This window comes from Limanda limanda, chromosome 9 (genome assembly GCF_963576545.1).
Source record: "Limanda limanda chromosome 9, fLimLim1.1, whole genome shotgun sequence".
Lineage (NCBI taxonomy): Eukaryota > Metazoa > Chordata > Actinopteri > Pleuronectiformes > Pleuronectidae > Limanda > Limanda limanda.
In genome coordinates, this window is record NC_083644.1 from 23,781,229 (window position 1) to 23,808,129 (window position 26,901).

At 39.0% G+C, this 26,901-nt stretch overlaps 1 protein-coding gene across 1 annotated transcript in view; it reads right to left on the reverse strand.

Moving 5' to 3' along the window:
* Positions 1-26,901, reverse strand: part of LOC133010695 (gamma-aminobutyric acid receptor subunit gamma-3) — a 52,060-nt gene that overhangs the window by 17,929 nt on the left and 7,230 nt on the right. The window contains exons 3-4 of the mRNA XM_061078308.1: positions 17,225-17,292; positions 5,629-5,849 (exon numbers count right to left, since the gene is read on the reverse strand). Coding sequence (XP_060934291.1) covers positions 5,629-5,849; positions 17,225-17,292 — 289 coding nt within the window. The remainder of the gene's footprint in view (positions 1-5,628; positions 5,850-17,224; positions 17,293-26,901) is intronic.

Sequence of the window (26,901 nt, forward strand, 5' to 3'; positions counted from 1 at the left end):
GCTATATAAATACAGAGAGCAAATTAAAGGTTGTGAGTCCATGTTTTGTTTGGATTTTGTAGATGTGCACAAGGGGACACATTTATCAGCAGGTAATAAAGTAAATATCGTAAATGCAACATCATCGCATTCTTGTTAACATGCTGTGTGCTTTATGTAAGACTGCGTTAAATGAGAGCTATTATCTACGAGAGAAATAACCTGAATTGGAAACACAAAGATGTATTCTGCTGACTTTTATCTGCCTCCTCAGGACACCTAGGCCTTGCAGTGTGGACAGACCTTTGTCAGCTTCCATTGGCCAATAACTTACAAAAGTCATTAAACACACATTTCTGGATGTGATGAGTAGCTGTGTTCACTCTCTGGACAAGTATTAAGAAACATTGGTGTGGTGTGAAGACGGACACAGTTTGACATTGTATATATTCCCAATGTTCTGGTGCCATGTGTAGCTTCATGATAAAGTATTTACAACTTACACACACACTTCTTGGAAAACAGCCGATTTCAATTATCACATGTAGGTTCTGTGTAAATCTGTCTATGGTGTAGCTACAGGCCGGATGTCCCTTAAGACAACACAAACCTGACTGAGAAACAAGCGAAGTCTGCTCTCTGTTCAAGTTTGGGCTGCAATTGTAGTCATGCTTGCGTATTCTACATTTCTACTATTTCAAGAAATCTATTTGTCTGCCTGTGGATCTCAACAACCATTCATAATATTGGCTTCACATTGGCATGTGTATAGTTAATGGACCAATTAAGACAGGCAATCAGTCAATATTGATAAACTTTGTTGAGTTGAACATGTCCTTGGAGAAACTACAGTGGGGTGCATGGGCACTGGCTGACGTTGACCAAATGCAAGTCGTTATTATTTATAATTTGGTTTTAATTTCACCATATCAGACTGACACAGACATTCAAGAGTGTCGCAGATGCTGATCTCAACAGCAACTCAGCAACAACATTCATAGATTCATCTTTAGCAATTTGTCTATGCCTGTGATGGCATACCATTGCTTTTGTTGCTGCAATGTTTTATATCAAGCTGAATTGCAGAGCTTTTATTTTGAAAATTTGTGAAATTGGGTCCGAGGATTGAGTCGATTGCTGAACAGAACTGAAATAGCCGACGTGCAATGTATGAAAAAAAAAAACAGCTTAACTAAATCATTCAAACATGAATATAAACCAAACACTTGAGGAGTAATAACATTAATTATTAAAAACATTGACTATAAAAATGCAGATGAACCAGGTTGAATGAACACAAAACCCTACACACAATGTCCAGCACACACACTATAGAAGGTGACAGTATATTCTAGACCTAGAGGGTATTACCAGAGGCCAAGAAAACAGCCCATTACAAACAGGCCTGTTTAAAAGGGGTACTGCACTAGTGAATGAATATACACAGCTCACTCATTTGCTTGGATAGTGGCGATCAGAACAAGAATTAACTTTTACTGCAAAGCAATTTAATAAATGTAATGGAAAAATTAACTAAGTATGTGTGAAACCTACGTTGTAGTTGAAAAGTAAGTTTTATGACCTATATCTACATACATATACAACCTGTCTAAATACTTTATGACTTGGACTATTTTAATGGTCTGAACTGTGTATGACCTGAAAACTGTCAGACCCTTTACACTCCCTAAAGAACTGAATGTATGTCGGTTTATCTCCAAAGGAAGCATATGTAAATCAGTTCTCAGTGTTCAGATTCCTCTCCCATCCTGGGCTTACAGAACCAGTTTGGATTGGTTCAGAGAGACAGCCCTAGTCCTCCCATATAAGATAATTGTATTTGACTGTCCTGCATCTTCACTCTGAGATCCTTGTAGGTTTCTCTGTGTTGATCCTTTCTGCATAAACCCCCTTATTAAATACATGTAAATAACTTTGGTGTTTCCAGCCTCTTGTATTTCCTGATTTCCGCCACATAAGTATTGTGTTCTGTTTGTCCAATCACATATATGCCTGCATAGATGCCTATAAAACCTATAAATATTGTTAAAAAACAGTGTTTGGCAGTCTGAGAAGCCTTCCAATTCACAAATCCTTGTCAAACATTAGCATTGCCATTGTGAGGATGGTAGCCAGTCAATATTACATTCAGTTCAAAGCAGCACTCTAGCCTACTTGCAGCCTCTCAGAAGTTCTTTAGCCCCTTTTATGAGGGTTTCTTCAAGGTAGCAAGGCTGCAGCTCCAGTCCACCTCACAATTATGTATTAATAGCATGAACCTGGATTCGAGGAGGCATTGTTCTTCAGCCCCTGTCAATATGTGTGCAAAAGGAAGATCTAGAAACGCAAGACGGACGTGGACGGCATCTTTCTATAAAAAGGGTCTTTTGTCCACTATATAACAATTCCATGAAAATGTGTATGATAAATATGTAAGATAACATAAAAGACTAGAGCAGAGAAAGCACTGTAAAATCCCCCTGCTGTGGTATGATGTGTTAATTTCATTACAGCATGGCATTGGGAAAATACCATGTGTATGGGAGAGGCATGGATATCATGAAATGTCATCTCTGTTTACTCCAGCCAAGCCACTGCACAATTAATACTAAATGACATTTCACTGTCTTCCTCTCAAGCCATCAACGAATATTAGTGCTCAAAGTGTGGACGCTCCTGAATAGTCAACATCAATAGGACTGCATGAGAAAAGAATGTAGCTGGGCTTTGTTTGTGACTCGACTAGCTCTATATGAATTGTTACATTTCCCTGGGCCCAACACGATGCATCACAGATTGTGTAATACTCCACATCTTCAATGCATCAGTATTTTACTAACAGTAGCGATTAAGAATCTGGAGTTACTACATTTTTTTCATAAATAGTTTTTCATGGAATAAGAGATAATAGTTGCAAAGGTTGAACATCCCCCCTCCCACTCCTCAAGTGGATGAGACGGTACCGAAAAAAAGAAAATTACAGCAAAAAAATTGACGAATTAAAAATGTAATTATATTACTATCATGATTGATGGACCTCTTGGCAAAGGCACAACTCTTAGCTTACCTGTTAACCTACCATGTCGGCTGCTCTGCTGGAATGCAGGAGTGCAGCTAATGCCAGGTCTCTCTTTCTACAATTAGTTTGTCATGGATATTTTTTTTACATTTGTTGGTTGATTACATTTTCTAAAATATATTTTGTTATCTGGTGGACTTTCTTGCCAGGTGAACATAGTGGTCATAGTCGTCTACATCAAGAAATACAAAATGAACAGTCTCTAGGACTCTTAGTCTCTTGGTTTGTGGGAGGATGGCCAGGGATGGAGTCAAATTTCCACCCTGAATTATAGTTTCTATCCGCTCCTGTTGTGTATATTTACTCCTGTCAAGATGCTTGCAACTCATTAAACCTCTCTTCATGTTTATATGAGAATGAGGTTGGGTAGACCTCTAGGCTGTGAGAATCATAGGCAAGTACTGTATGTTGGCAAAGACTGAAGCTTCTTTCTGGGATTCAGAGATATATGGAGGAATATTCTTGGGTGAGAAGCCAAGGAAAACAAAGAATGATGATGGATTAATGAATGTTTTTGGAATAAAGTAAAAAATGTATTTCCTGAAAGTGCATAACTTCGCTGGCTGAGACGTCTCACACAAGCAAATTAAAGGAAAACCCAAATGCCAAAGCCACAACACAACTACAAAAGCGACTCACAAAAACCCAACCACAGTTAAAGTAAGTGAAATGCAACAAGCTAAATAACTTACTGCGGTCATGTAAGTCATCATCGGTGAAAACATGGACAAGCAAGCCGCTACTTATAATGAATTTGTCTATACCATGTGTTAAGGTGGAGTCGCCAAAAAGGGAGAAAACAAAAGATTTTACTAAATCTTTTTGGGTGCAACAAGCACCTCTACCGTAACACCTCAATAGACAGGGATCACATTTCAAGCGGCAGCTGGCTCCCACTGTCAAGATCCGTTGTTACTCACTTCCTTTGTGTTTGTGTTCCCGTTGTGTGGCTTTTGTATTTGTTTTGTCACTTTTGCATTCATGTTTTCTGAAAATGCGCTTGTGAGACATCTTGGTCACTGTACATAATGTTTAAACCCAGTTTAGATCAGACTACCACTGTTGTTTTACCTATATGTTCTCAGATGGTGTGACGCTTTTGATAAGGTCATAATGCTGTAAATCAGCACCTTAATTGTGATCTAGTATATAATCCAGTAAATTATTTAGAGTTTTAGAAGGAAGTTTTTGGGAAGGTTCATTTTAGGGACAATTGAGAGAGGAAGTAAAACCACATCCCATAGATACTGTAATTCCTGTATTAACATTCAAATGTTATGAAAATGCCAGAAAGATGATTATAAGTGAAAGAGCCCTTTATATCAAAGTGGAGTGCTACAATTACAAAGAGTGCTTTAAGGCACAAGGGTGGCTGCCTGAGTAAATTGGTGTTGGAAATTAACTGCAGTTTGTGCGGTAATTGCTAATAACAGGGGCTAATTGCTTTGTGGTGTTCTTTTTGGGAAAAGGTAGCATCACAGATTGTTTCACAAATTGGTTTATTGATAAACATTATTGGTTCCAAACAGGTCGTGTAAATTGTCACACTGCACAGAAATTGGGGATTTGTGAACTGCATTACAGGAACAATGTTAAGAAATGCTAATGATGATTTCAGCTAACACAATATGTAATAACCCATAAATTAGACTAAATGTATAAATAGAGATTTTTTTCCTCAAACTACATGTTAATTGAGCCAGGTTTAAAATGATCCAATATAAAAAGGTAATTATTTCCATTCTCAGTATTCTCTCATTCTATAATAGCCCCTAACTCTACCACTGTGTAAGCAACTAATTTGGATAATGTCGACTATCTTGACACAATAGGTGAATAAACACCCCAAAGTGTATGCCCCAAAATGGTGCCTACCGGCTTTCCAATACGTAAGCCTCTATTTGGAAAATCTGATTCTGCAGTGAGTTACACAAGGGTCATATAAAAGGCTGCTGATGGAAAAGTCAGGTGAGAGACATCTAGTAATTAAATAATATTTGATTAGGTGGTCAGCCAGTTTCAGCTACTGTATCTGTGAAATGCCAATCACAGGCACATTAATAACTGAGTATTTCAATATGATCACTTTCCATTATTGATTAATCATAATAAAGAGATGAATCTATTAATTGTTTTTTCTATAAACAATAAGATCACGTGGCACTTTCCCCCGGAAATCTGGATTGTTGAAACAAGAGAACATTTGGCATTTTTGCTTACAGAAAAATGTTAAATGCATATATGCATCACGTAAATGTTGCAGCTTTACAATAAACTTAATCCCCTATATTTGATGATACTGTTTGAAACGTCACTGATGACATGGCAAGGTTCAGGTATATGTAATTAACTAGTTTATGGGTGCAACAAATATTCACAGCCGCAGATTACAGTGTTAATTATTTTGCTGGTATTTTCCCTGACAGACTGCCGGAGCACACAGAAGAACTGGTGATAAGACATCCTGTATAATTAAGGTCGAACTCTCAATATATGTCTATACATTTTTAATCCCTGTCCCTAAATGGTGAAAGGTTTAGCTTGATTTATCTCTTAATGTGTGTGTTTACCTTAAGGTGTAAAGTATTTTCCCATCATTCCATATTCTGAGCAGCTGGTTAGGCATCGTAATCCAGTGGGAATCCGCATTCTTGGAGTTCCTGAAGATGGTGTCTGGCAGCCAAATAAGTCCGACCATATTGCTGTTTAGAGTCAGTATCTTCATTGTGCTGTTGTATCTGAGACGGCTGTCAATCCACGTCTGGGCAAAGATGATGTCGATTTGGTATTCCTAAAATAAGAGAACCACAAGACATGGAAGTGGATAAATGTGCAGTGTCACTTGGTTTCGTTTCATTTCCAAAACATCATAATAATTTAGTTATGTGTTCTCAGCAAGAGACAGACAAAAAGGGAAAAAATTCACTTGCTACAATCGATTTTCCTTTGAAATGACCGTGAGTAGAATTATTATGTGTTTCAGCAGCACATCTCTGTGTGCCATCTACCATTCATCACTTTCACCAGTGGCACCATCTATCATTTTACATGTTCACTGGGCCATATGTGGAGCACAGACCTAACCTGGCATCTCTCACTGATCTGCCTTACTCACCATTGTGCTGACCACAAACTCCCAGGGTGCAGTGCATGTGTTTTCAGCAATAACTGCACACCAGCAGAAACTCTATTTTGTTGACAGAGATTTAAAGTTGAAAAAACATAATCCATTAGATCTGAAGTGTCACACTTACTATCAGGTTCATGAGTCATTGACATTGACATTTACAACTCCAGCCAATCAGAGCGCAGCATGGGGTGAAGGTGGTGAGGGTACACATGTTTTTGGCACATGCCTGGAAACAGGGGAATTGCATTGAAAAGTAATAACCATGCATGTGTTGGACAGAGTAACACAGACTCAATGCAGTTTGAATGAATGCCTTTCAAGTTCAGCCCGGTAGTTTGGCTTGGACCAAATTATTCAACGAGAGCTGTATGGAGCTGCTCTCTATTCATTCTTTCACAGGTTGACACAGAAGAGCAGATTGATCATTCAGATTCACGTGTGTTTCTTCTTGCTGGTGTTTTTGCGATAAGTAGATTGGGGTCCAGTCTGGGGTTTCTCCTGGTCAGAGATGCAGTGTGTGACCTCCCCCGTCGCCAGTCAGTCGTGTAGTGTGAACTCAAACGATTTCACGACTCCTGATCACACATCATGAAGTTGTGTGGTGTGAACTGTGCAGCTATCTGTCAAATTGGAAAGTTGTGTTGTGTGATCTCGGCTTTAGTGGGGCAACACAGTTGGGCTTTAGAGGCATCTTTGGTGACGATATATAAACAGATAAATATGTAACATAACAAAATATTGTGTGTAAATATTGTGAAAATATACAGTGTGTCCTGCAACTTTCATAATGCTGCCACTACCTAAATTACAGTTGACCTTCTACAAAGTCTCTGCACCAGTTTGAATAGCTCACTAATTAGAATGACGTCTATAGTCAAGAGAGCCACTAGGTGCTCATGACCTGTAATTGTTTGGCACTCAGCTGATTTTAATAAAGGAGAAGAAAAAAAACCCTGAACAATTTTGTTAGATTTAATGACCAGAGGTGGAAAAGTGCTGCAAATCAAATAAACGAGTGTAAAGCGCTGGGATAATCACATTAGGAAATCGTGAGTTACAGAAAACACACCTGAATCTCCAGCTTAGTAATGTCTTCTATAATTCAACGTGAGCGTGTACGTTAAATAATGCCGAAAGACTATCGATCCCAACCCCCTTCCGCACTCCCTGCTGCCTGCAGCTGCTTTGAGCCCTTACAGGCGCTGTGAAGTAAATGGGTCTTTCACTGCAAACCCTCAGAGGAGTTGCTATATTAAGGCTGCTGAGTTAGAGGTACTGTATATACTCGCAGTAAAATCAAAGCTACTGCAGCACACTGAAAGTGGACCCTACATGATGAATTTATTCAAACCGGAGTGCGAATCAGTTTTACCCCAGGGAAATGGGAAGCTCGTGTTTTGGAATAGAGGTACACACTGTATAGCCAAAAGTATTTCTGTCCTATAGCTTTGGTGTATTTATGGTCTAAGGCTGTTCCTTTAGGGGCCTGTGTGACTGGGGTTGACTAATATTGACAGAATAAATAATAGTAACTTTTACATGATGAAAAAGAGTGTAGTTTGGAGTGCAACATTGGAGGAATTTATTATTTTCTTTTTACTCATTTGTTTGAATAAAATCCGCTCTCTAAGCTTATTCATATTTTATCAGTAAAGTTAAAGATGCCGAAAAATTATGAATTTTACTTATTGGACGGTCTTTGGGTTTTATCACGGTTCACTAAATTAACACATGGTTTTTGCATTACCGACTTCCCAACATGTATTTCCCATTGTTTTATAGCTCCTACTCTATTAAGTATAATGTAATTCAACTTCAACACTGTTCAATGCAGTTGTACCTGCTGTTCTTTTTGTCATTGTGATCTTATGACCACACAGCAAGGCATGACATTGAGTTAATTTTTAATAGAAAAAGTACGGCAACAAAGTGGCATCTGATTATATTGAATAAATCTAAAGTGCTGTGATACAATTGAAAAGTTAAATTCAAATACGTATTGTATATGTGCTTATAAATAAGATAGAATAAGGTCTGTTTAGTGAATCCAAATCAATTTCACCCTGATAATAAGGGACTGTAAATTTATTTAGTGCTGATAATTGGTAAATCTTACTGAAATTCACCCATATAGTTAATATAATTAAATTAATTTCACACAGATAAATGGTAAATGTGAATTAATTTGACCCAGATAATTAATAATCGAATAGATAAATAAACGTTGCTTAGATAATTAGTAAATGTAAATATGTTTTCCATTGCAAATTGATTGTAATTAAACTGGTTTAGATTTGTACCATTTAAAATCCACTCAATTATATCACATGTAGCTTTGTTGCCATAATATTTAAGCAACCCTTGATCACAATTTTTACTGTTTAGGTCCACTAAGAAAAATCTTAGACACTCAGTGCAGTGCCTGTTCTAAACATGCCTGCTGCGATGGACTGTTTACTTGGAAGGATGCTGGATGAAGCTTTCCTTCTGAAACTCCACACTTTTATAGTCAATGTTTTGTATAACATGAAACTCAATTTGCTGTATTACTGTTCACATGTGTGTCTTATATACAAGTTTGAAGGATTTACTTAAGTTATTTGTTTTATGTATTGCATCTCAGCCGTTTCAGAGATCTGTGAAGCAATCCACACAATCTTCCGTCTCAAGTTCACAAATTTTCAAAACAAAAGCTCTGTAATTCCACTCAATATAGAAATCATTGCAACAACAAAATGAACAAGGGTTACACAATTGTGCTCGAAAGGAATGTTGCTATCATGTCGGAAATCGGCACCAGTGAATGTCAGTCCAATATGGTGAAATAGAAATAAATACATTTTTGAATGATCTGGCAGAGATTTTGACCTGAGGTTTAACCCAGGGGCCGTCCACTGCTGTAGTTCCACAGACTCCCCAGCCTGTCTTATTATACATAAACAGAGAAGTTATAATCTCCTTATCTGCTCCTTCTCCTACTTTCCTATTAGCATCCCCCACCACCTCTGTCCTTGTTCACTGCTGTTCAGTGTAGAAATAACTCCTTTTATTCAGACATGAAATAGTCACAACTTCTGAACATATAAGTTAAATAAACATGTTCCTGCCTAAATGTGTGGGCATATTTAAGGTAGAGGGCTTACTTAATGATCAAAAGTCCAGTTCTCTTCATTGCACTACTGTAAATTAGGACAAAGCATGCAGCTCCAGCTCGGCAGTGTGAGGCAGACACTTGAGTAAAAGCCATACAGTCCATACTGTATCTGTCCTGTGCTTTGAGACATCTTGTCATGTTCCCTTGTCCGGGACCTTGTGTCCTCATTAGACCCAGTTTAAGGTCACTTGCAACAATGAAAACTTCATCAGCCACCTGGAGAGAGCTGCTGCTCGTTGCCAAGTGCACAGACACAGTTAGAAGGAGGAATCGCTACTTTGATTCAAAGTGCTGCAGTGCAACAACAGCCACGGTTTCACTGACCACATATGCACTTCCTTTGTGGCGAACTTCAGCAATAGGTTCTGAGGTAACCAGTCCAATAAAGATCAGGGTCAATGCTTTTACATTTCTAGATGTATTTCAATAAAAATTCAGGAAACTCAATAGGTAAAAATAAAACATTTTAGGTGCCTGCTAAAAGGAACATAATACACTGTATCATGGCCCTTCATCCAATTATTTGCTAAATGCCGAATCTAATGCACTCTGTCATGTGAATTGTTCCTTTTTGTTGTTACTACATCCAGTCTCTGCTTCAAAAATTACCCCTTCTGAAAAGTTAAGGGCTTCGATCGTAGTAAGTAGAATAGTAGAAGTACAGGCTGTCTATTCATCGCTTATGTCTTGATGGGAATCCAAACCTTTCATTACTCTTCAAATGAATTTAGGGACCGTCTGTCCTAGCACTAGAAAAGACACAGAGGGAGCTCGTAGTGTGTTCACACTGGTGTCATGAAAGTTGTGAGCACAGGTGTAACAGGAAAGATCTATTTTGATCGTTCATTACATTCTGATTGAACGGCACTGGAAGCATATTAATATTCCACTGAGATCTGTTGTGTTTGTGGCGTTACCAAGAGCCTCATTAAATGATCCTCATGCTAGTGACTTCATTACCAAAGTCTTCCAGCTAGAAAAAAAGAACAAAAAAGAAATAAGAATTAGATGCACCACTGCGGTTTATTGAGTGAAATACGCTTTTTGAGTCATCCAATAACTAAGTTGGACCAGCTGACTTTGAAGATAATACAAAATATCATGCCCATCTCATTTCACAGCAGGTATGAGCCAAACAATTAGTGAGCTGCAAATTGCAGGCACATTGCAAAATAATATTGTGCTTGGAGCCAAAAGAAAGCCACTGTACCAGGGATGTTACTTCAGCCCTGCCAGCAGCTCACTTATTCAGTTGGGAATGAACTGGCATGAAAACTGTATTTCTCTGGGTATCCGGTGTGTGATAGACTTTGAGTGAGTGGCTCTATCCACAGATGACAATAGCATTGGGGATCCCACTGGCGTCGGCTTTTGTTTTGGAAAGAAAATCTAGATTGCACAAGGTTGCCTTTGACACTGCATGACCTCAGTGTAAAAATAGCTCCTGTATAATTACAAAGATGCTGCCTTCTCCAACTTAACATATTGTTTGTTGCTTCTTCTGAATGTTGTGCAATAATGGTTAGGAATGATACCATAAGCTAGTGTGCCTTTAGGCGTTCAATAAATTTGGTTATCAAAAATAGAAAAATTAAACATTAATATATAAAATATTAATATTAAATCATAACTTTAGTTTGACTAAGTTCTCGCGGGGCACCACCCTTCATAGAAGGGAAAAGATAGCCAATTTATTGATTAAGATCAGTCTCATTTAGATCTAGTTCACTTAGAAATCTCAATATTTACTATTAAAGATTATATAGTGAACAATTAAGGTTTATAGAGTTCTTGACAGTGTAGAGGTTGGCAAACTTCACTTATGCAACATTAATGACAGGACAAGGTTAAAAGAAAACATTTATTATTAACATAATAAAGTATTGAAACACAAGTCACTAACAATATGTGCTAACTAACAAAGATGTGTGTGTGTGTGTGTGTGTGAGGGTCTCTCTGGTGGCTAACAAAGAGAGTCACACCTTCCTGTGGTCTTTTAAGATCTCTAAGATAGCAGGCCCCCCCCCTCCTTCTGGTCGGGGGACGTAGCTAAGTAGGTGAAGAGATATGCGGGGTCTGTGAAAATGCTAATCAGAAAAATGGCAGGGTCTTTGTAGAGCCCAACTCACATTAACCTTGATTTAACTTGTAACACAATATCACCACATATATCAAACTTATAAACACCACACAGAATCAAATAAACAGTCTTGCTTAGCCTAGTAAAATTATTAAGCCCAGATTAGGTTACCAGTACAAGGACAGGGAGAAAGTTGCTGTGCAGTTCGGTTAGCAGTTCTGGCTTTTGAAGTCTCTGGTTCGTGTGGTCTCTGCTTCCGCGGTTCTGTTGAGCTGTGCAGTTCAGTTGCTTATTGAATCTTTAGTTCTTACCTGCAGGACACCGAGTCGCTGCAAGGAGTTTAGAAGAAGCTTGGGATGCGTGGAGGTTTTCTCGAGAAGATGAGCTGGAAGCTCGACCTTTGACCTCCAGTTGTTGGAAAGAGAAGATTGGAGCTGGAGGAATCCGGTTCCTCCACTCGCCGATGCAGGAGGAAAGGCCAGCGGCCTGCTGTCCTCAGTGGTGGTCGGTGGAGAAGAGCGCTGCTGGAGCAGCCTTCGGCCCTCCGAGGGATTGGAGAAAGAGAGGATGACTCTGGGGGAGCCTTGATCTTTTATAGACCCGGTTGCCCCTTGGTCATGGGACCAGACTGACCAATTGGAGTTGACCCTGGTAGATATTCGCACCTATGTGCGAAGATGCTGAAACAAAGGGGACATGTTGCCTCCTGGGAGTTTGAGTTATTTGACCTTCTCAGGACAAAGAGAACATGTTGCACTCTGGGAGATTGAGTATTCTCCAGCCCATGCGGCTTGTCAGGACAAAGGACATGTGCTTTCAGGTTTTTACTTCGAATACAGGCCTGAAAGAGAGACCTGCCTTTTTGCATAAAAACCATGTCCCAACATGAATGAGTCACTCATGCTGTGGTTCATCATAAGTGAGTCTGTAGAAGAAAAAATGAGAGACGAATGGATGGAAGGTAGTTGACAAAATAACGGATGGTCACAGCAAGCGTAAAAAAACGACGGATCACAGTCAAATATGCACCTAGAACGTTTTTGCACACACTTGTGATAGCCTGTTATCTCTGGATAGCTAACATGACTGCATCTGCATGTAAACAGCTACTAGTAGTATGTTGGGAATCAAACAGATGTTAATTCACAGTTTGGACAACTACAATATATGACGCCTGCAGCACTGTATTTGTTTAGATATTGTTGCAGCTGTATGGAAAACATATATTTTCAACCAAGACACACTGCTAACTTGAAGTGTGAGTCCTTGTACACATGGTACATGTTTATGGAAAATTGCAAATTCTGTCCCAGTGTCATCTTATAAGAATTGGACATGTCGTCTGAGTGAAAGTATCTTGCTTCATTTATGCACTTTGTCACTGTTTATACTTAAACTAAGCATTGTTGTTTTGGCAAGAACTAACCAAGTGGCTTTGCTGCCTGAGCCTCACTCAGCAGCAAGTGCCAACGACAAACAATCAGAAAGGAAAAACTACAAATAAGCAACATAACAATGCGTGTAACCAAACAGTGTGCCAATGAACATGCTCCATTCTTACCATGTGAGCTAAATTCGTTGTCATCTATGCAGGGTTTACCCCAGTGCTGTATAGGCCTGGCGGGCCGCCAGGCCTTACTCCCCCCCCCCCCCCCCCCGCCAGGCTAAGCGTCGCATGTTTTTTTTATTTAAAAAAAAAAAAAACATCCGTCACTCGCGCACATCAACAACACTTCACTTCCTCATTGAGCCCCGATCACAGACATGGCCCCGATCCCCAAGCAACCATCCTATTGGTCCAAACAGTCACATGTCCCACCCAGACGCCTTCACTGACCCTCGGACAACAGAATGCTCCTTTAACACAGTGTTTTACTGAACATACGTCGCCTTCACTGATCCTCAGACATCAGAACGCTCCTTCAACACAGTGTTTTACTGAACATAAGTCAAAACCGAACATAAACATAAACCTAGTCCGTTACACGATTAGACTGCAGCTATTTGGTTTTATTTATTTAAAAATAGGGTACTTCTTATTTCATACATTTTCCACAAATATGAGGAGGACTCAAATAGCCCTACAAAGTTCTGTGTTTAATTTATTTCAAAGTAGGCCGACACTTGCCTGTGTATTTTGTTTGTTTGTTATTTTGTTGCTTGTCTGTTTGAGTAGCTGGCTGAAAGCAAAGAAGTAGTACGCTTATCTTTTATTGGTAACCAAACTGTTACGGTTCATTGTTTCTGAAATAAGAGGCCTGACTGCTATCTTCACAGCAAACTTGAATTTTTTTTAATATTAAGTAGGGCTGCCACTAACGACTATTTTTCTATCGATTAATCTGACGACTATTTTATCGATTAATCTAAACGATTAATTTTCCTCCCAAAAAATCAAATTGACCATTTTAATTCAGTTAATCTTATTTTGATAACAACAATCTATGTCACCATATAATGCAGCACAAAACAAAATGTAAACAAAGGCTCAAATATTAAAGTGCAAAACTGTAGGTTTAAACTAGCAACTCCAACGTGATAAAAATAAATAAAAAAGAGGGCTTATAAGTTAAGTCAGCAGTGCAACTCAAAAAGATATCAAAGTATCTATTTAACCCCTTATCAAAATAAAAAAAGTTAGGTGTGCATATTAAACAAAGTGCAACATGTTTAGAGTATAAGACTCAACACCCCCCCCCCCCCCGCAGGTGCCTTCTAGCAGCCCTACCACCAGGCTTAGCAATTTTTCTGGGTGAAACCCTTCATCTATGCACTTTTTCAATATTTATGCTGGACCTAACCATAAACTTGTTTTCGCAAAACCCTAACAAAGTAGCTTTGTTGCCTAAACGTTTATTAGTAAGATAACATACTTTGAAAAACTTCAGAATACATAAGTCTACTAATTCCAAAAAATCTCTATAGATCTTGATTTTTGTTTTCTTTGATTGTACTTTGATGTAAAAACGTGCCTAATTTTCCTCTCATGAGAAGGAAATTAGTCACCATCTGTCTCTTGGAGAAGTCATGACACCCTGAATTATACCCTGCATTGTAATTAGAAACAATACAAGTATGACAACTGATGGCACTGTGTATAACTCCTTCTGACAATAGGGTTTCAAATGAGCTAGTCACACGGTAAAGAGGGGATGTTAACATACTTGTCATTGTAGCACTGGAGATGCAGGAGAATGCAGCAGTGCTGTTTCACATTACACATAGTAACAGGCTGTTATATTTGCATGGGTGCTGAATATTTCAGAAATACCATCATACAGAACATGATTTAACTTTTCAATACGATGTCCCATAGAAGGCTGATATGACAAGATTAAAAAATGACAGGGACTGCACAATTTTATAAATTACACAAGTAGCAGAGATGTAAAATGTTTCAACCTGTGATTAGAATATGCACATTTGAAGTGTCATCTTACTGTGTCAAGAAAATAGATGTATTCACAACCATTGTATTGTCAGTGACTTGCTGTTTGTTGGAAGGTCACACAGACCTGTGCAAGGACAGCTTATTCCTTTTTCAGACACTCAGACCCAATGCTGAGTTCAGCTTATACAACCAGCAGGTGTTCTGCAAGAAGTGGCTCCAGACCAGGTAGAAAACACACACACTCACACATCTCGACAGTGTAACATTTCAAGTCCAACTTAGACTTGAAATTGAATCATCCAAAATGACTGATAATGCCAGTGTAGTTTAGCAGGGCCTTTCTGCTGATTTGATCTGAAACACATCTGTTTAACGATTAAGTTATTCTACATATTCTATAAGTATTCCTGTTATTTCCCACAATGTCTTTGTTGTACAAATAAAGAATAATATGATGTAAGTTGAGAAGCAAGAAGAGGCTTCTGCCACAAAAAGCATTCGATGTATCTCACCTAAACCCAAATATATTTACTTTACTTACGCAGTATACTTAAGTTTAGATAATATGTAATGCTGCTCTTTTCATTGACTAAATTTAAATACCAATTATCACATAGTATCAGCTCTAAATCATTTAACTAAGAGAAACTGTTTTGCAGAGTGCAAGCTAAGGAAGAGAGCCATTATAACCACCACTCTGTGTCTTGATTTAGCAGTGGAGCAGAGGGGTCGACAGTAACACAGCAAACAGAAGGTCTTTAAGTGACTCTCATTTCTAGTGTCATAACTCAGACTTTCTCCAATATGTTTGTTGGTCCTCTGGGACATTATCCTGTATAGATAATTATTATGACAGAAGTGATTAGAATCTTATCATTCAAAGATAAAAATAATTGTAGTCATCATCATACTCGTACCACAGTATCACCACCAGTGTTCTTGGTGAGGTGGGCTCTCCAATAAAGCTGCTTTCAGACATACACTGGACACCGGAGTTTCTATTCAGATTCTTCGGAGGATGTGTATGTGTGAAAAAGCAAATGTTTGAGTAAGACTTAATTGTTGTTGTGAATACATCTGAGCATGCATTGTCCATGGGGGAAAGACAAACTGCAGACAAAGTCCAGACCCAATTCTCTGGAGAACCTCCACTGTCTAAAAATGTCTCAAGTGTCTTGTCTGTTTTGCTCTGCAGTTCTTTCAATCTGATGTTAAATCTGTTTTTCCTCTTAATTAAAGATCTCTCTCAGCCCGTTCATCTGACCATCGATACGGTGTGGCCTAGGGGCGGTGTGGCCTAGGGGATAAAGTGGGCATTCACCAACAAGAAGGTTGCCGGTTCAATCCCCACTCTTCCCCATCTGCACGCCGAAGTGTCCTTGGCAAGATACTGAACCCCTAAATGGCCCCTCATAAATGTTGAGTGTACTAAAAATGTAAGTCGCTTTGGACAAAAGCGTCAGCTAAATGACATGTAATGTAAGCTTTTCAAAAACCCATAACCCTCCATTACTTGACAACTGTTTATGTAAACTCAACTCTACGTATCAAGGAAAATCCTGCCTCTCACCCTCCTCTTCCAGTCAGTACGCTCCCTCTTATCTCCCACTTTCCTTCCTTCCCTCCCCTGAGCCTCAAAGTTAAAGCCTGTCTCTCTACAGGCTCAAAAAGTCTTGTAAGCTGTGATTTAAAAAGGGAGGATAAAGTCACGCCTCTGGGAGACAACCCTCGCCAGCCCCTGATAAACACAGTAATGTCTCAACAGCATAACATCTCTCAATTTCAGATTTATACACCATTTATAGCGGCAGACTAACACAACTCAGTTAATATCTAAACCTGTGAGCAGCTTGTTTAAACTATCATTAACACAGCTATTACTCCTGTGGCGTCATCCAAGTGTCCGTCAGCCCCGACATTTAAATTTGACTCGAAATGTCCGTTATCCTCCAAGCCCAGAGCCACGGTCCCTCCAAACTAAGTAAAGTACGATGTTACTGTCTACCATTCTTTTTAATTGTGCAACAGCTACAACTCCTTTTTTATTTTTCCATCTTGTTTACACTGTGTCATCAAGCAGTCTGTAACTGATGTACTGTACGTCGATGCTGCAGAATGCTGTGAAAACTCCAATCAGACGTTAGAATGTGATTGAGACGTATATATGTCTATACAATGTTACTACGGTGCCAATACTCCACATGCATGAATCAGTTATTGATTCATCTGAGTGTGACTTTATTCAGGTTAAATAATCAGAAAATACTGTCTAAATGACAGTGTCTTATTCAGACTCTCGTCGTAATCTGGTTAACATTGGAATATTGTAAACATAATCTCTGTTCCCACCATTGCACCACACGTCACTTTGCTCAACTCATGAGCAACAGTTATAGCTCAGGTCCACTTACCATATTTATTGATGACACTGGTCCAATGCTGTTCACAAATATGTCGACATCTATGACAGTTGGTTTAACTGTGGAGAAAAGAGCCAAAGAATTATTAAGTCACATTTAGATACCATAGCGCTGTCTTTTGTGAACCAATGAGAGGCAAAGTGAAAGCAAATCAGTGACTTAATTGTACAGAATCTTTTGAGAAGTGAGTGAAACAATCTTCGGGGAATCTAATTGTAAATTAAAAGATATCATTAATATCACATGGTGAGGAATGATGCGTTAATCTAAAAAGGCTGTAGATCGTGTCCAGTTAAAGTGAATGCGTTACTATATATAATTTTTGACCTTGTTGTTGTGATTTATGTATGTATATGTATAAGCGTAGGGTCGTGTGTTTAGTCTAATGGGAAGCAGAAATACCTTGAAAAATGTATTTCTGAACCATATATTTTCAGACTTTTGTGTGACTTCTTCATGACGTCACATGTATAATGTCACAAGATGCGGAATCATTTTCTGATCAATATTAGCTTTAACAGAGGTATTTTGAAAATGGGTTTTTCAGGCAATTTATTTTCTCCACCTTGACCTTCGGCTGATCAGCTCTTAACTGATCATCAGAAGATACTCTCCCAAGTAATATTCCCAGCAAGTTGGATGAAAATGTATTGATGAATTGTTGAGTTATTTTGTATACACACTCACTGACACAAACACACACTGACACACACACACACACATGTATATATTGCAGTGAAAATATGAGTTATAATGTGACAGGAGCAAAAGGAAAAATGCCAAGAAACTGCTTGGGGTCCAGAGAATATATTACATGTTGTATTTCTTTTCGTCTGATTAACATGGAAATATAATTTAGTGCAGCTATAAGCAAAACAGGGACTCAATGTTTCACCCCTCTGGGTGGAGGATGGGGTTTAAGCTTAGATCAACATAAAGTCAGTTTAGTATGTGAATCTTTTTTCCAATACTGGTGCAAAATCAATACATTTCTATCACTGATACGTTTTAGTTTGAAAAGAAAAACTTATTTTTTTATTTAACTGTTGACAGTTCAAAGTTTACTTAACTTAAATATATAGTATATTATATATACAAATATAAATAAGTGCAAAACTATTAACAATTTCACACAATAAAAGCAGATACAAAATAAAACCTAACCCAGCTACAATACTGTAAAAACAGTTTCAGTGCTGAATACAGAAATACAGGTCAGTTACATTCACTGGGCTGATTTCTTTACACTACACATGTCTGTAATCAGGGAAATGAACATAACCATGTGTCAAATCAATGACTGGAAGTCTTTGACATGAAATACAGCCACACTCTGGACTGTTTAGCTTGAGGCATTTGTTGCCATGCCAACTCGAGTTTGAGGTAGCTATTAGCTAACTGTAGGCTATGGTTATGTGCTGCCAAAGCCATGTAGAGAGTGTGATGCCAGTGAAGTGTTAAGTGTAACACTACTATTTATGTTGCCTGTAAGCAGGACAACAATTTCAGTACTAAGCTCAGGCAATGCAATCTGCATTGTGATTCAGCAATCACAAAGCGGCCCTAACGCCCTAAGGCTGTATATGAACCGCTGCCTGATTGACACAGTATTTTGGTGCCCATCCCTAGAGATACAGATAAGGATTGCAAACGTTTACAGCTGACAACAGTCCATTTTATTCAAGGTGACTCATTTTACTCCCCCTACTTTGACAAAGTCAATACTTTGTGTCCCCTGCTTTTAGCTGCCAGAGGCGCTGAGTCAGATAATTACACAAATTCCTCACGATCACCTCCACAAGAAAGATCCTGAGGAAAAAGGTGTCACATGCAATCTTTCATCTTGATTTCATAACCTACAGCAACACATCAACATACACCAGTACACACAGCTCATATGTGAGGCTGTTGGATTGAATGGGATTCTTCCTCCTGGTTCAGACTGCTTCTCTCTTGGTGGAACCCCCCTGGCTTTCCCCAACTCTGCTGCTCTTCAGGATGTCATGCTCAGTGTAAGAGTGTCACTTAAAGCTTGAACTTTTTAGCCAGCTAAGTGGCAGATGTGACATAGTGCTGCCATGAGCATTTACATTTGCATAGCAAAGAGCTCCTCCATCATTTTACATTACCTGTCTTTGGAGTCTTTGTGTCTCGGCCGATTAAATCCATAGCGAGAATTTTTCCACCTGCCAGCTTCCATTTCAGCATTGAGTTCACGTGCTAACAGATGGCACACTAGAGAACACTTCTGCAGAGTCCCTGCTGATGCAGCTTTTCTAATGCACTATATTCGTCACAACACCTGGTGAACAAATAGACTCTATAAAGCAGTGAAATTAAGACGCTTCAAAGATTTGAACGTCAAATCATTCTAAAACATTTTGTGATAACTCATTTGTACGTTTCTGTAAATCGAGTCTTAATCAGCGACCGCTTCACGCCACATAACCAGCAGATGGGACAGAGCTAACCAGCTAATGTATGTAACCTGTCAAGTACCAACGTCAGCTCCTGCAGCAGGATGTGCTTTGACCTCGGAAGCTGCCACCAATGGAAGACATTTAGTGCAGCGAATCAGCCCTGCAGGTTTGTCCTCGACTCACCACGGCTCTGCTTCTCACACCTCTTCTTGTGCTTATATGCAGACAGCCTGCTGGTACCACTCAATGGAGGCTTAATGACTAGAGATCAATAACGACCACAGGAGTTTCAAAGAGTTTGAATCAATTCCCTCTCTAAAAGTAAACCAATAAGTGAAGATAAGGTCTTCCAATAACAGAGTTTCACAGCAGTCATTATGTTAAAAACAGACAAAGAGGAGAAGAGAAAAACACGATACTTTTGTGATCCCATTGGAAAGATAAACCAGTTCATCACACTGTTTTCAAAAGAGAATATCACCAGTGCTAAAAAGGTTTCATTTTAATTTCAGTACAGCACATTCTCCATTATAAAAAGGTCCACTGCTACGTAATCCCCTTTCATATGAATTAGACTGATATGCAACTAATTGCATCGGTAATAATGCTCAGCAGGAAGCAGACTGACATTCATACAGTGCAATGAAAATTAAGAATGTGAGGGTCCGTTTAGTGGATGGGCCCACAAAGACTTTGATCAAATTCACTGAGAGCATTGTCTATCTTCATGCACAGATTAGGTTTGAATTGATTCTCCTCACCTTGTGTCTCTTTAGATTATCGGCCCCTTAAAAGCTATAAAGAATGCCATGTCCAGCTGTACTATTACACAAAGACGACCAGCAGGAGCACCTATAGAAAAACAAGTTGTGCAATGCACTGACAGAAAAAAAGATCAGCAGGATTTCCACCTTTTAATCTACCATGTGGAAATGACACTCAAGGACATGTTATATACGCCCCCCTACTTTCCTTCATAAGAGCACAGTGTGCCATTGAAAGAAGAGTCAGGTGAAGTGGAACATAAGTCAATGCGTGGTGATTAATTATTATTTTCCCAAATACATTTGTGTCATAGATTTATAAAGATGCCTGTCACAGTGGTGCACATCAGTGTAGAGCAACTAACGGGGTTATTTCACCCAATTCAAATGACTTATGCTGTGTCAATGCTGTGGACAATGGTCTGACTTACACACCTTGCAAACTGAAAATAACAGAATGCATGACCCCTGCAAAACAGTGTTGGTATTTTCACTCTCTAAAATGGCTAATTCCCTACAAAAACAGAACAAGACGTTTGTCTGTTGCATGATTGCACGATCCAAATCTTCATCAATACTTCCCATTTTTAGCTTGGGGGTTGTTTTTGTTCATGTATTGAAAGGGCATATTAAAAAACAGTAACATGCTGGGAGTGGAAGGGTAAGAGAAATCTGCAATAAGCATTGAAGGGCAGATTTGTACCAACACCCACATCCAGTTTGAAGCTGTTTATAGGCATGAACTTCGGAGAATATTCTTACAATTGAGTACCGACTTTTTCCGGAGTTTACCTTTCACACATTAACAACGAAGCAGGGAATTCTCCAATTAGACGCATTCAAACCACTGTAGAAGTGGTCAGGTGAGGGCCGGCGCAGCGGGCAGAAGCAGGATGTAACGTATACGTTCCACTGCTGGGATCATTTTGTTTACAGCACATCAACACCGGCACTGGCCTGTTTTACCATAAACACTTAAATCTGGTTGTCTTTCTAAAGTGACATCATCATCAGTGTCCTCTATGTGTATGAAAGTTCTACGGCTTAGACAGGAAATTGTTGTACCTGGCAATGAAACACCAAAGGGATGGGCGATGCATATTTCTTGATCAGGAAAAGTGATGTGTTGTAGCATTGCTTGTGCCGGTCTATGAAGACAATCCTGGGAAATGCGCTGTAAAGACAATTGGCTTTTCAATGGTTTTCCATGTGTTTACTTTGCCCTTTAGAAATTTTTAATATAGGCAATGAAGCTGGATATCATTACTTCCTTTATTATACAATGCTAATTGTGTTGGAGCCTATAATTCTGCACCTGCCTACAGTGCCACTGAGCAGGGGCAAGGCTTTGACTGGTCATTCAGTAAATGGGGACAGCTCATTAACTTTAGGGACATAGATAACTGAACTAGAAGTTAATTAAAGTTGTGTGTGGGCTGTTTATCAGTGCAGCCATCTCTGAATGGTCAACTCCCAAATACACTTTAATGTTTGCGATGCTTTCTCCTCAAATGCCAATAAAAACTCAGAATCTGAAAGTGGGTCTTTTTAAATAACCGCAGTTTAGATGAGAGAACGACAGTGAATGAACTCTCCCAGGGGATGGTATCCTCTGCTCTGCAATGGGTAACAAGTACTTAGAGATAAAATCAAGCAGTGAGGGGGAGAGGGAAGCAATAACCTCTTGGGAGATTTATTTGGCATTAGGGTGGGCAGAGGATGATGAACAGGTCCACTGAGACATTAGCTAATTTCCAGGTTTGCTCTGCAGCCTGGCCCTGTCTGATGAATGTACATTAGCTGCTGATGAAGAGCAGAGAAAGACACGTAGACTTGTCTCTTTTTGTCATCCTGACTGATAGTTATGGAAAACATATTGAAATAGTATTTGAATGAGTTTGTCAGAACTTATTTTTATTCATACAAGACCGAGTAAAAAACAAAACAACAATGAAATTTATCTATTCAGCATTTATAAATTACATATTTAGGAGTTTAAATCCTGTAAATCTCTTCTTTTCCACCTCTCTCAATACTTTACTGTCTGTGTGTGCACCATCGCAGGAGACTAACTCTCTGTTTAGAAACGTCTGAAATATTGAATGACTTCCTCTGATGTTAAAGGTCAGACTGAACAATTAGTTTGACCTGTGATGCCCTGTGTAATGTCCAGAGTGGGTTTTTCATCTTCCCACCACATCCTCTCCTGAACGGCTCCTCTGTCTGGATGATAATCCACCTTTGATTTTCAATAAACCCTCATTACTAATCACAAAAAGGTCCGAGGCAGTGTGTAGGTGTTGCCCACTCTGCATATTAGTGACGGTTGGTCAGTGCTGGGATTTAAGAGGATTAACTACATCAATCAAAATCCCAATACTCACAAGAACAATTTTTTTTAGATGATGAACATAGAAAATAGATAAAAATGATCATAATATAATGGGTTGTAGCTTATATTAAAGTATGAATGATTTACTGAACTGTTATTTTTTCTTACATTGAACGGCAACTTCAGAGGTCTGTTTGGCAAGCAACACAATTGTATTTCCACTTGATATAAAGAATTGCAGCAACAAAAAACAACATGCTTTTAGTTTGTTGAGAAATTACAAAAGAGGAGGTGATTCAATGAATGTTGCGGCCATGATGGAGATCAACGCCTGTGTCTCTCGTGATTGTCTGTGTCAGTCTGATATGGTGAAAAAAAAAAAATCCAAATCATCAGAACGTTCCGAAGGGACATATTTACTGCTGGTGCACCAGTTTTTGAGCTGCAGGCCTCCAACCAGACATTTTGTTCATTAAGCCTGGGCCCCACTGACTGCAAGGCGCTGTTTACCAGTTTATTTAGTGTTAATAGTGAAATTATCAGGTGTCCAATGCCATACTGCACTTCCTTGGACCATTAACCATACACATGTCAAGAGTGAAGCCAAGATAAGGTCATTGAGATATGAGTTCCACATACAAACAGAGGAGTAGGGTGATAAAAAGATTTCACCGACATACTGAAGAGAAACCTCCCCCTAAAATACAAAACTCACTTCATTCAGTGATCAAGATTTTTATTTACAAAGTCAATCTATCCAGTTTCTGCATCATATTTATTCAACATTTCATAATCTGAATTTTTTTCTTAAAGTTTATTAAACAGCCCTTACCTTTGTAATGACTGTGATTTTCTATCTGAAAATTGGGACTTACTAGCACATAACTATGAACCTATAACATAAAACCACCATTTTCTCATAGCTTGGATATAGTGTCTCATAATATTCACTGCAAGAAAGTGTTTTGGTTTACACCACATCTACCATGGTGTCGGCTCTTATCACCATAAATTCTCTTGATATATTCATCGATGTCCTCTACATGTGTGATTCCGCTTTTTCACCCAGAGATGTTTGTTTTATTTTTGTTTTTATCAATTTTATGTGTTTCACATGGGATTCTGCAGACTTTACACTTGGGAGCCAGGCAAAGAAAGTCTGCGGAGGATCTGGAGGCTCTCACTCTGGCATTTGTTTTCTCACATACTCCTCCACAGACAAATTGTGAAGGATCCCTCAGTGCATGTCTGGGAATAGCTATGCTAACTGTATGAATCAAAGGCAGTACTGTTTCTTTATTTCCTTCATATACAAATGGAAAACTTCAAGGGCAGATCAGTTCTTTTACTGTGTCGAAGCAGCAAGCCATGTGTTTTTTCTTTAACAATCACTTCCATAAGCAGGAAAGCAGTTCATGTAGTCAGTCACACCGTATTCTTTCTGTAGTCTGTGTCTTCATCCTCTGAGCCGTGGCATGATAACTGATGCTATAAAGACTTCAGCCTCTTGTCTCCATGTCTAGGTTTGCTACTTGAGAAATGCCAAAGGCTCTGAAATATTCAAAAAGCAGAACAGATCACCTCCCTCAGGCAAACGGTACCACAGCCGTTCATCTGTCACCCAGTAAGGAAGACAGCAGAGCTAGTTAAATGAAAATAACTGCACAATGGCATGAAATCCTTGACCCTTATTTAAAGCACTAGTGCAGTGTCTATTTTAAACCTGCCTGTTTAGATATACTGTTCTCTTTTTCGGTGTTAAAGCTCTGGAGCTACTTCAGAATTATTCCTTGTCATTAGTGAGTCCTCAAACAGTTCTACAGTATACTGTCACTTTTTTATAGTTTGGGTGCAGGACTTTGTCTAGTTACAAAACTTTGTGTTCATTCTACCTGGTTTATCTGCAGAAAAGATTTTAGGGTTTAATAATTGACACAAATGGAGCAACCCTTCGAGCTGCACTGTTCTAATCATGTGACATACATCATGTGACATACCTTACCCTCCACAATCATCTATAATACACACCCACCCTATAGGCGGTCTATTTAAGCTGATAAAATGTCTCATAACTCCCTTAGCTTGCCCCCGCTGCTGTGTCAGTATTGCTGCTAGTTGCTTCAGCCCCTAGGCTCTGACAGGGGGGTTACAAGTATTTGCTCATCACTCCCATCATATCTATGTAATCATATCTGGGGGAGTGATTAAGTCGGATTCTGGTTCCTGCAACTGACTTGGTATACAACTAAATATAAGGCAACCAGAGTTCTGTAAAATGCACATCTGAGAGTTAAACAACAGGCCTGAATTATTCCTCCATCCTCACAATTCACCAGTTTTGTTCCCCTGACATTGCAACACACAGCTCTGATTAACTACAATGAAATAAACCCACAATGTGTTAGCAAGATTAATCAACCACTGTTATCTGCAGAGCTCCTTCTGACAGATCCTGACAGCCTCTTTTGTAAACTATATAGTTGGGTGACAGTCTAAGTGTCTGATTGTCTGTGATTTTTCTTGTGTGTGAAAAGGTGCTGGTTGCAACAACATTCCTTTTGTACTTTCTTCTACACCAGTATTTTTTGTACTTATATTTCTAAATCTTCTGTTTCGTCGTGTCATGCTGAAAGCCTATGATGTTACTGTGATGGTGTCAGCTTTAAACGTTTTGTGTCTTGACATTATGCACAATAGAGAAACAAAAAACGCTGCTGGCAATTACAAAGGGATTTTCTCCAAATCTGATGTAGAGAGACGCTTGGAACTAGTGATGTTGTTTAGTTCAAATGCTTCAACATCACCAACGTCACTTTACATTCAAGACATGTGGTGGATATGCCCCTTGTTGCTTACGCATGGTTAATTACAACCTTTAAAAAGTCACATTCATTTATGCTCAAGAGGATGAGGTCAAATTACTTCAGTGCACCGTCTGCTATGTAAGGGCAAGCATCACAACAAATGACTTTCTAATTTACTCATCTCTGGTTTGTCGTTTGTGGAATTGAAAATACAAAGCTAATTGCTCACATTTAGTCTATTGTGGTATCTTTGAGGTTGTCCGTACAAATTCATTTAGTCCACGTTGACCAGGTAGCCAGGGGGGAATACAGGTCTGTGGTACACTCTGAATATTTATCTGAAGCCTCAGACTTTGTATCTGGATAAGTGCTAGGTACAGACAAAATAATACATTAATACATGTAGTATTAATCCTGTTCAATCATATGGCAAAGAAATTGAACATTTAATAATATTCCTCTAAAACTCCTCTGACTTCTGTTTGACCGTCTTTGGTTAAGTTTGAGTTTACAATAATGGACCACACAAAAATTCTATTACAGCCAGTTTCTGTCTGAAAAGGCTGTAATCAAATTTATGGAAAACTTGTTATCTCAGCTTTATTCCCACACAAGAAAATTATCTTGTTAATCTTGCAGCAGCTTTGCTGCGTACAACATTCAACACTGCTGCCCCTCTGAAAAAGAAGGTAGTGCATCAGAGGAGATTAGCTCCATGGTACAATTCACTAACAAATGCCTTACAGCAGACCTCCGGATGTCGGAAAGGAAGTGTTGGGGCTCATTGGCATTTCACCAAACTGGGTGAATTTCACCTCGCCTGGAAAGATGGTTTAATAGCCTACAATAAAAGCCTCCATAATACCAGAACCTCTTATTATTCATCATTAGTAGAAGAACAACCTCAGGTTCCACTTCAGGAGTGTAGACCTGCTGACAGAGAGCCATAGTTCTCTCTGAGCTGCCTGTTCCTGCAGCAGAAATGAATTCATGAGCTTCTTCACATTTTTCTTTTAAGATCATCAGAGAAAAATTCATTACTTTCTTCCCATAACTGGTGGTAGGTTAAGTGTTGTCCTGTACAGCAGCCTTCAACTCCACTGTAATGCCTGATTTATTTGCTTCCCTTCTATAGATCTCTCTGAGCTGACTTAATAGTTATTTTATCTTAACCATCAACTTGTCTTTTAGAAACAGGCTGCTCATTGCAGAGATTACAATAATTAAACCAGGACTTTCAATTCTACCCTTGACCCAGATATTTTAACACTGTTGACCTATATCCACCCCTTCAGTTCTTTAACCCTTGAATAGGCTTTTACAAACCAATTACATGATTATTTGTGCA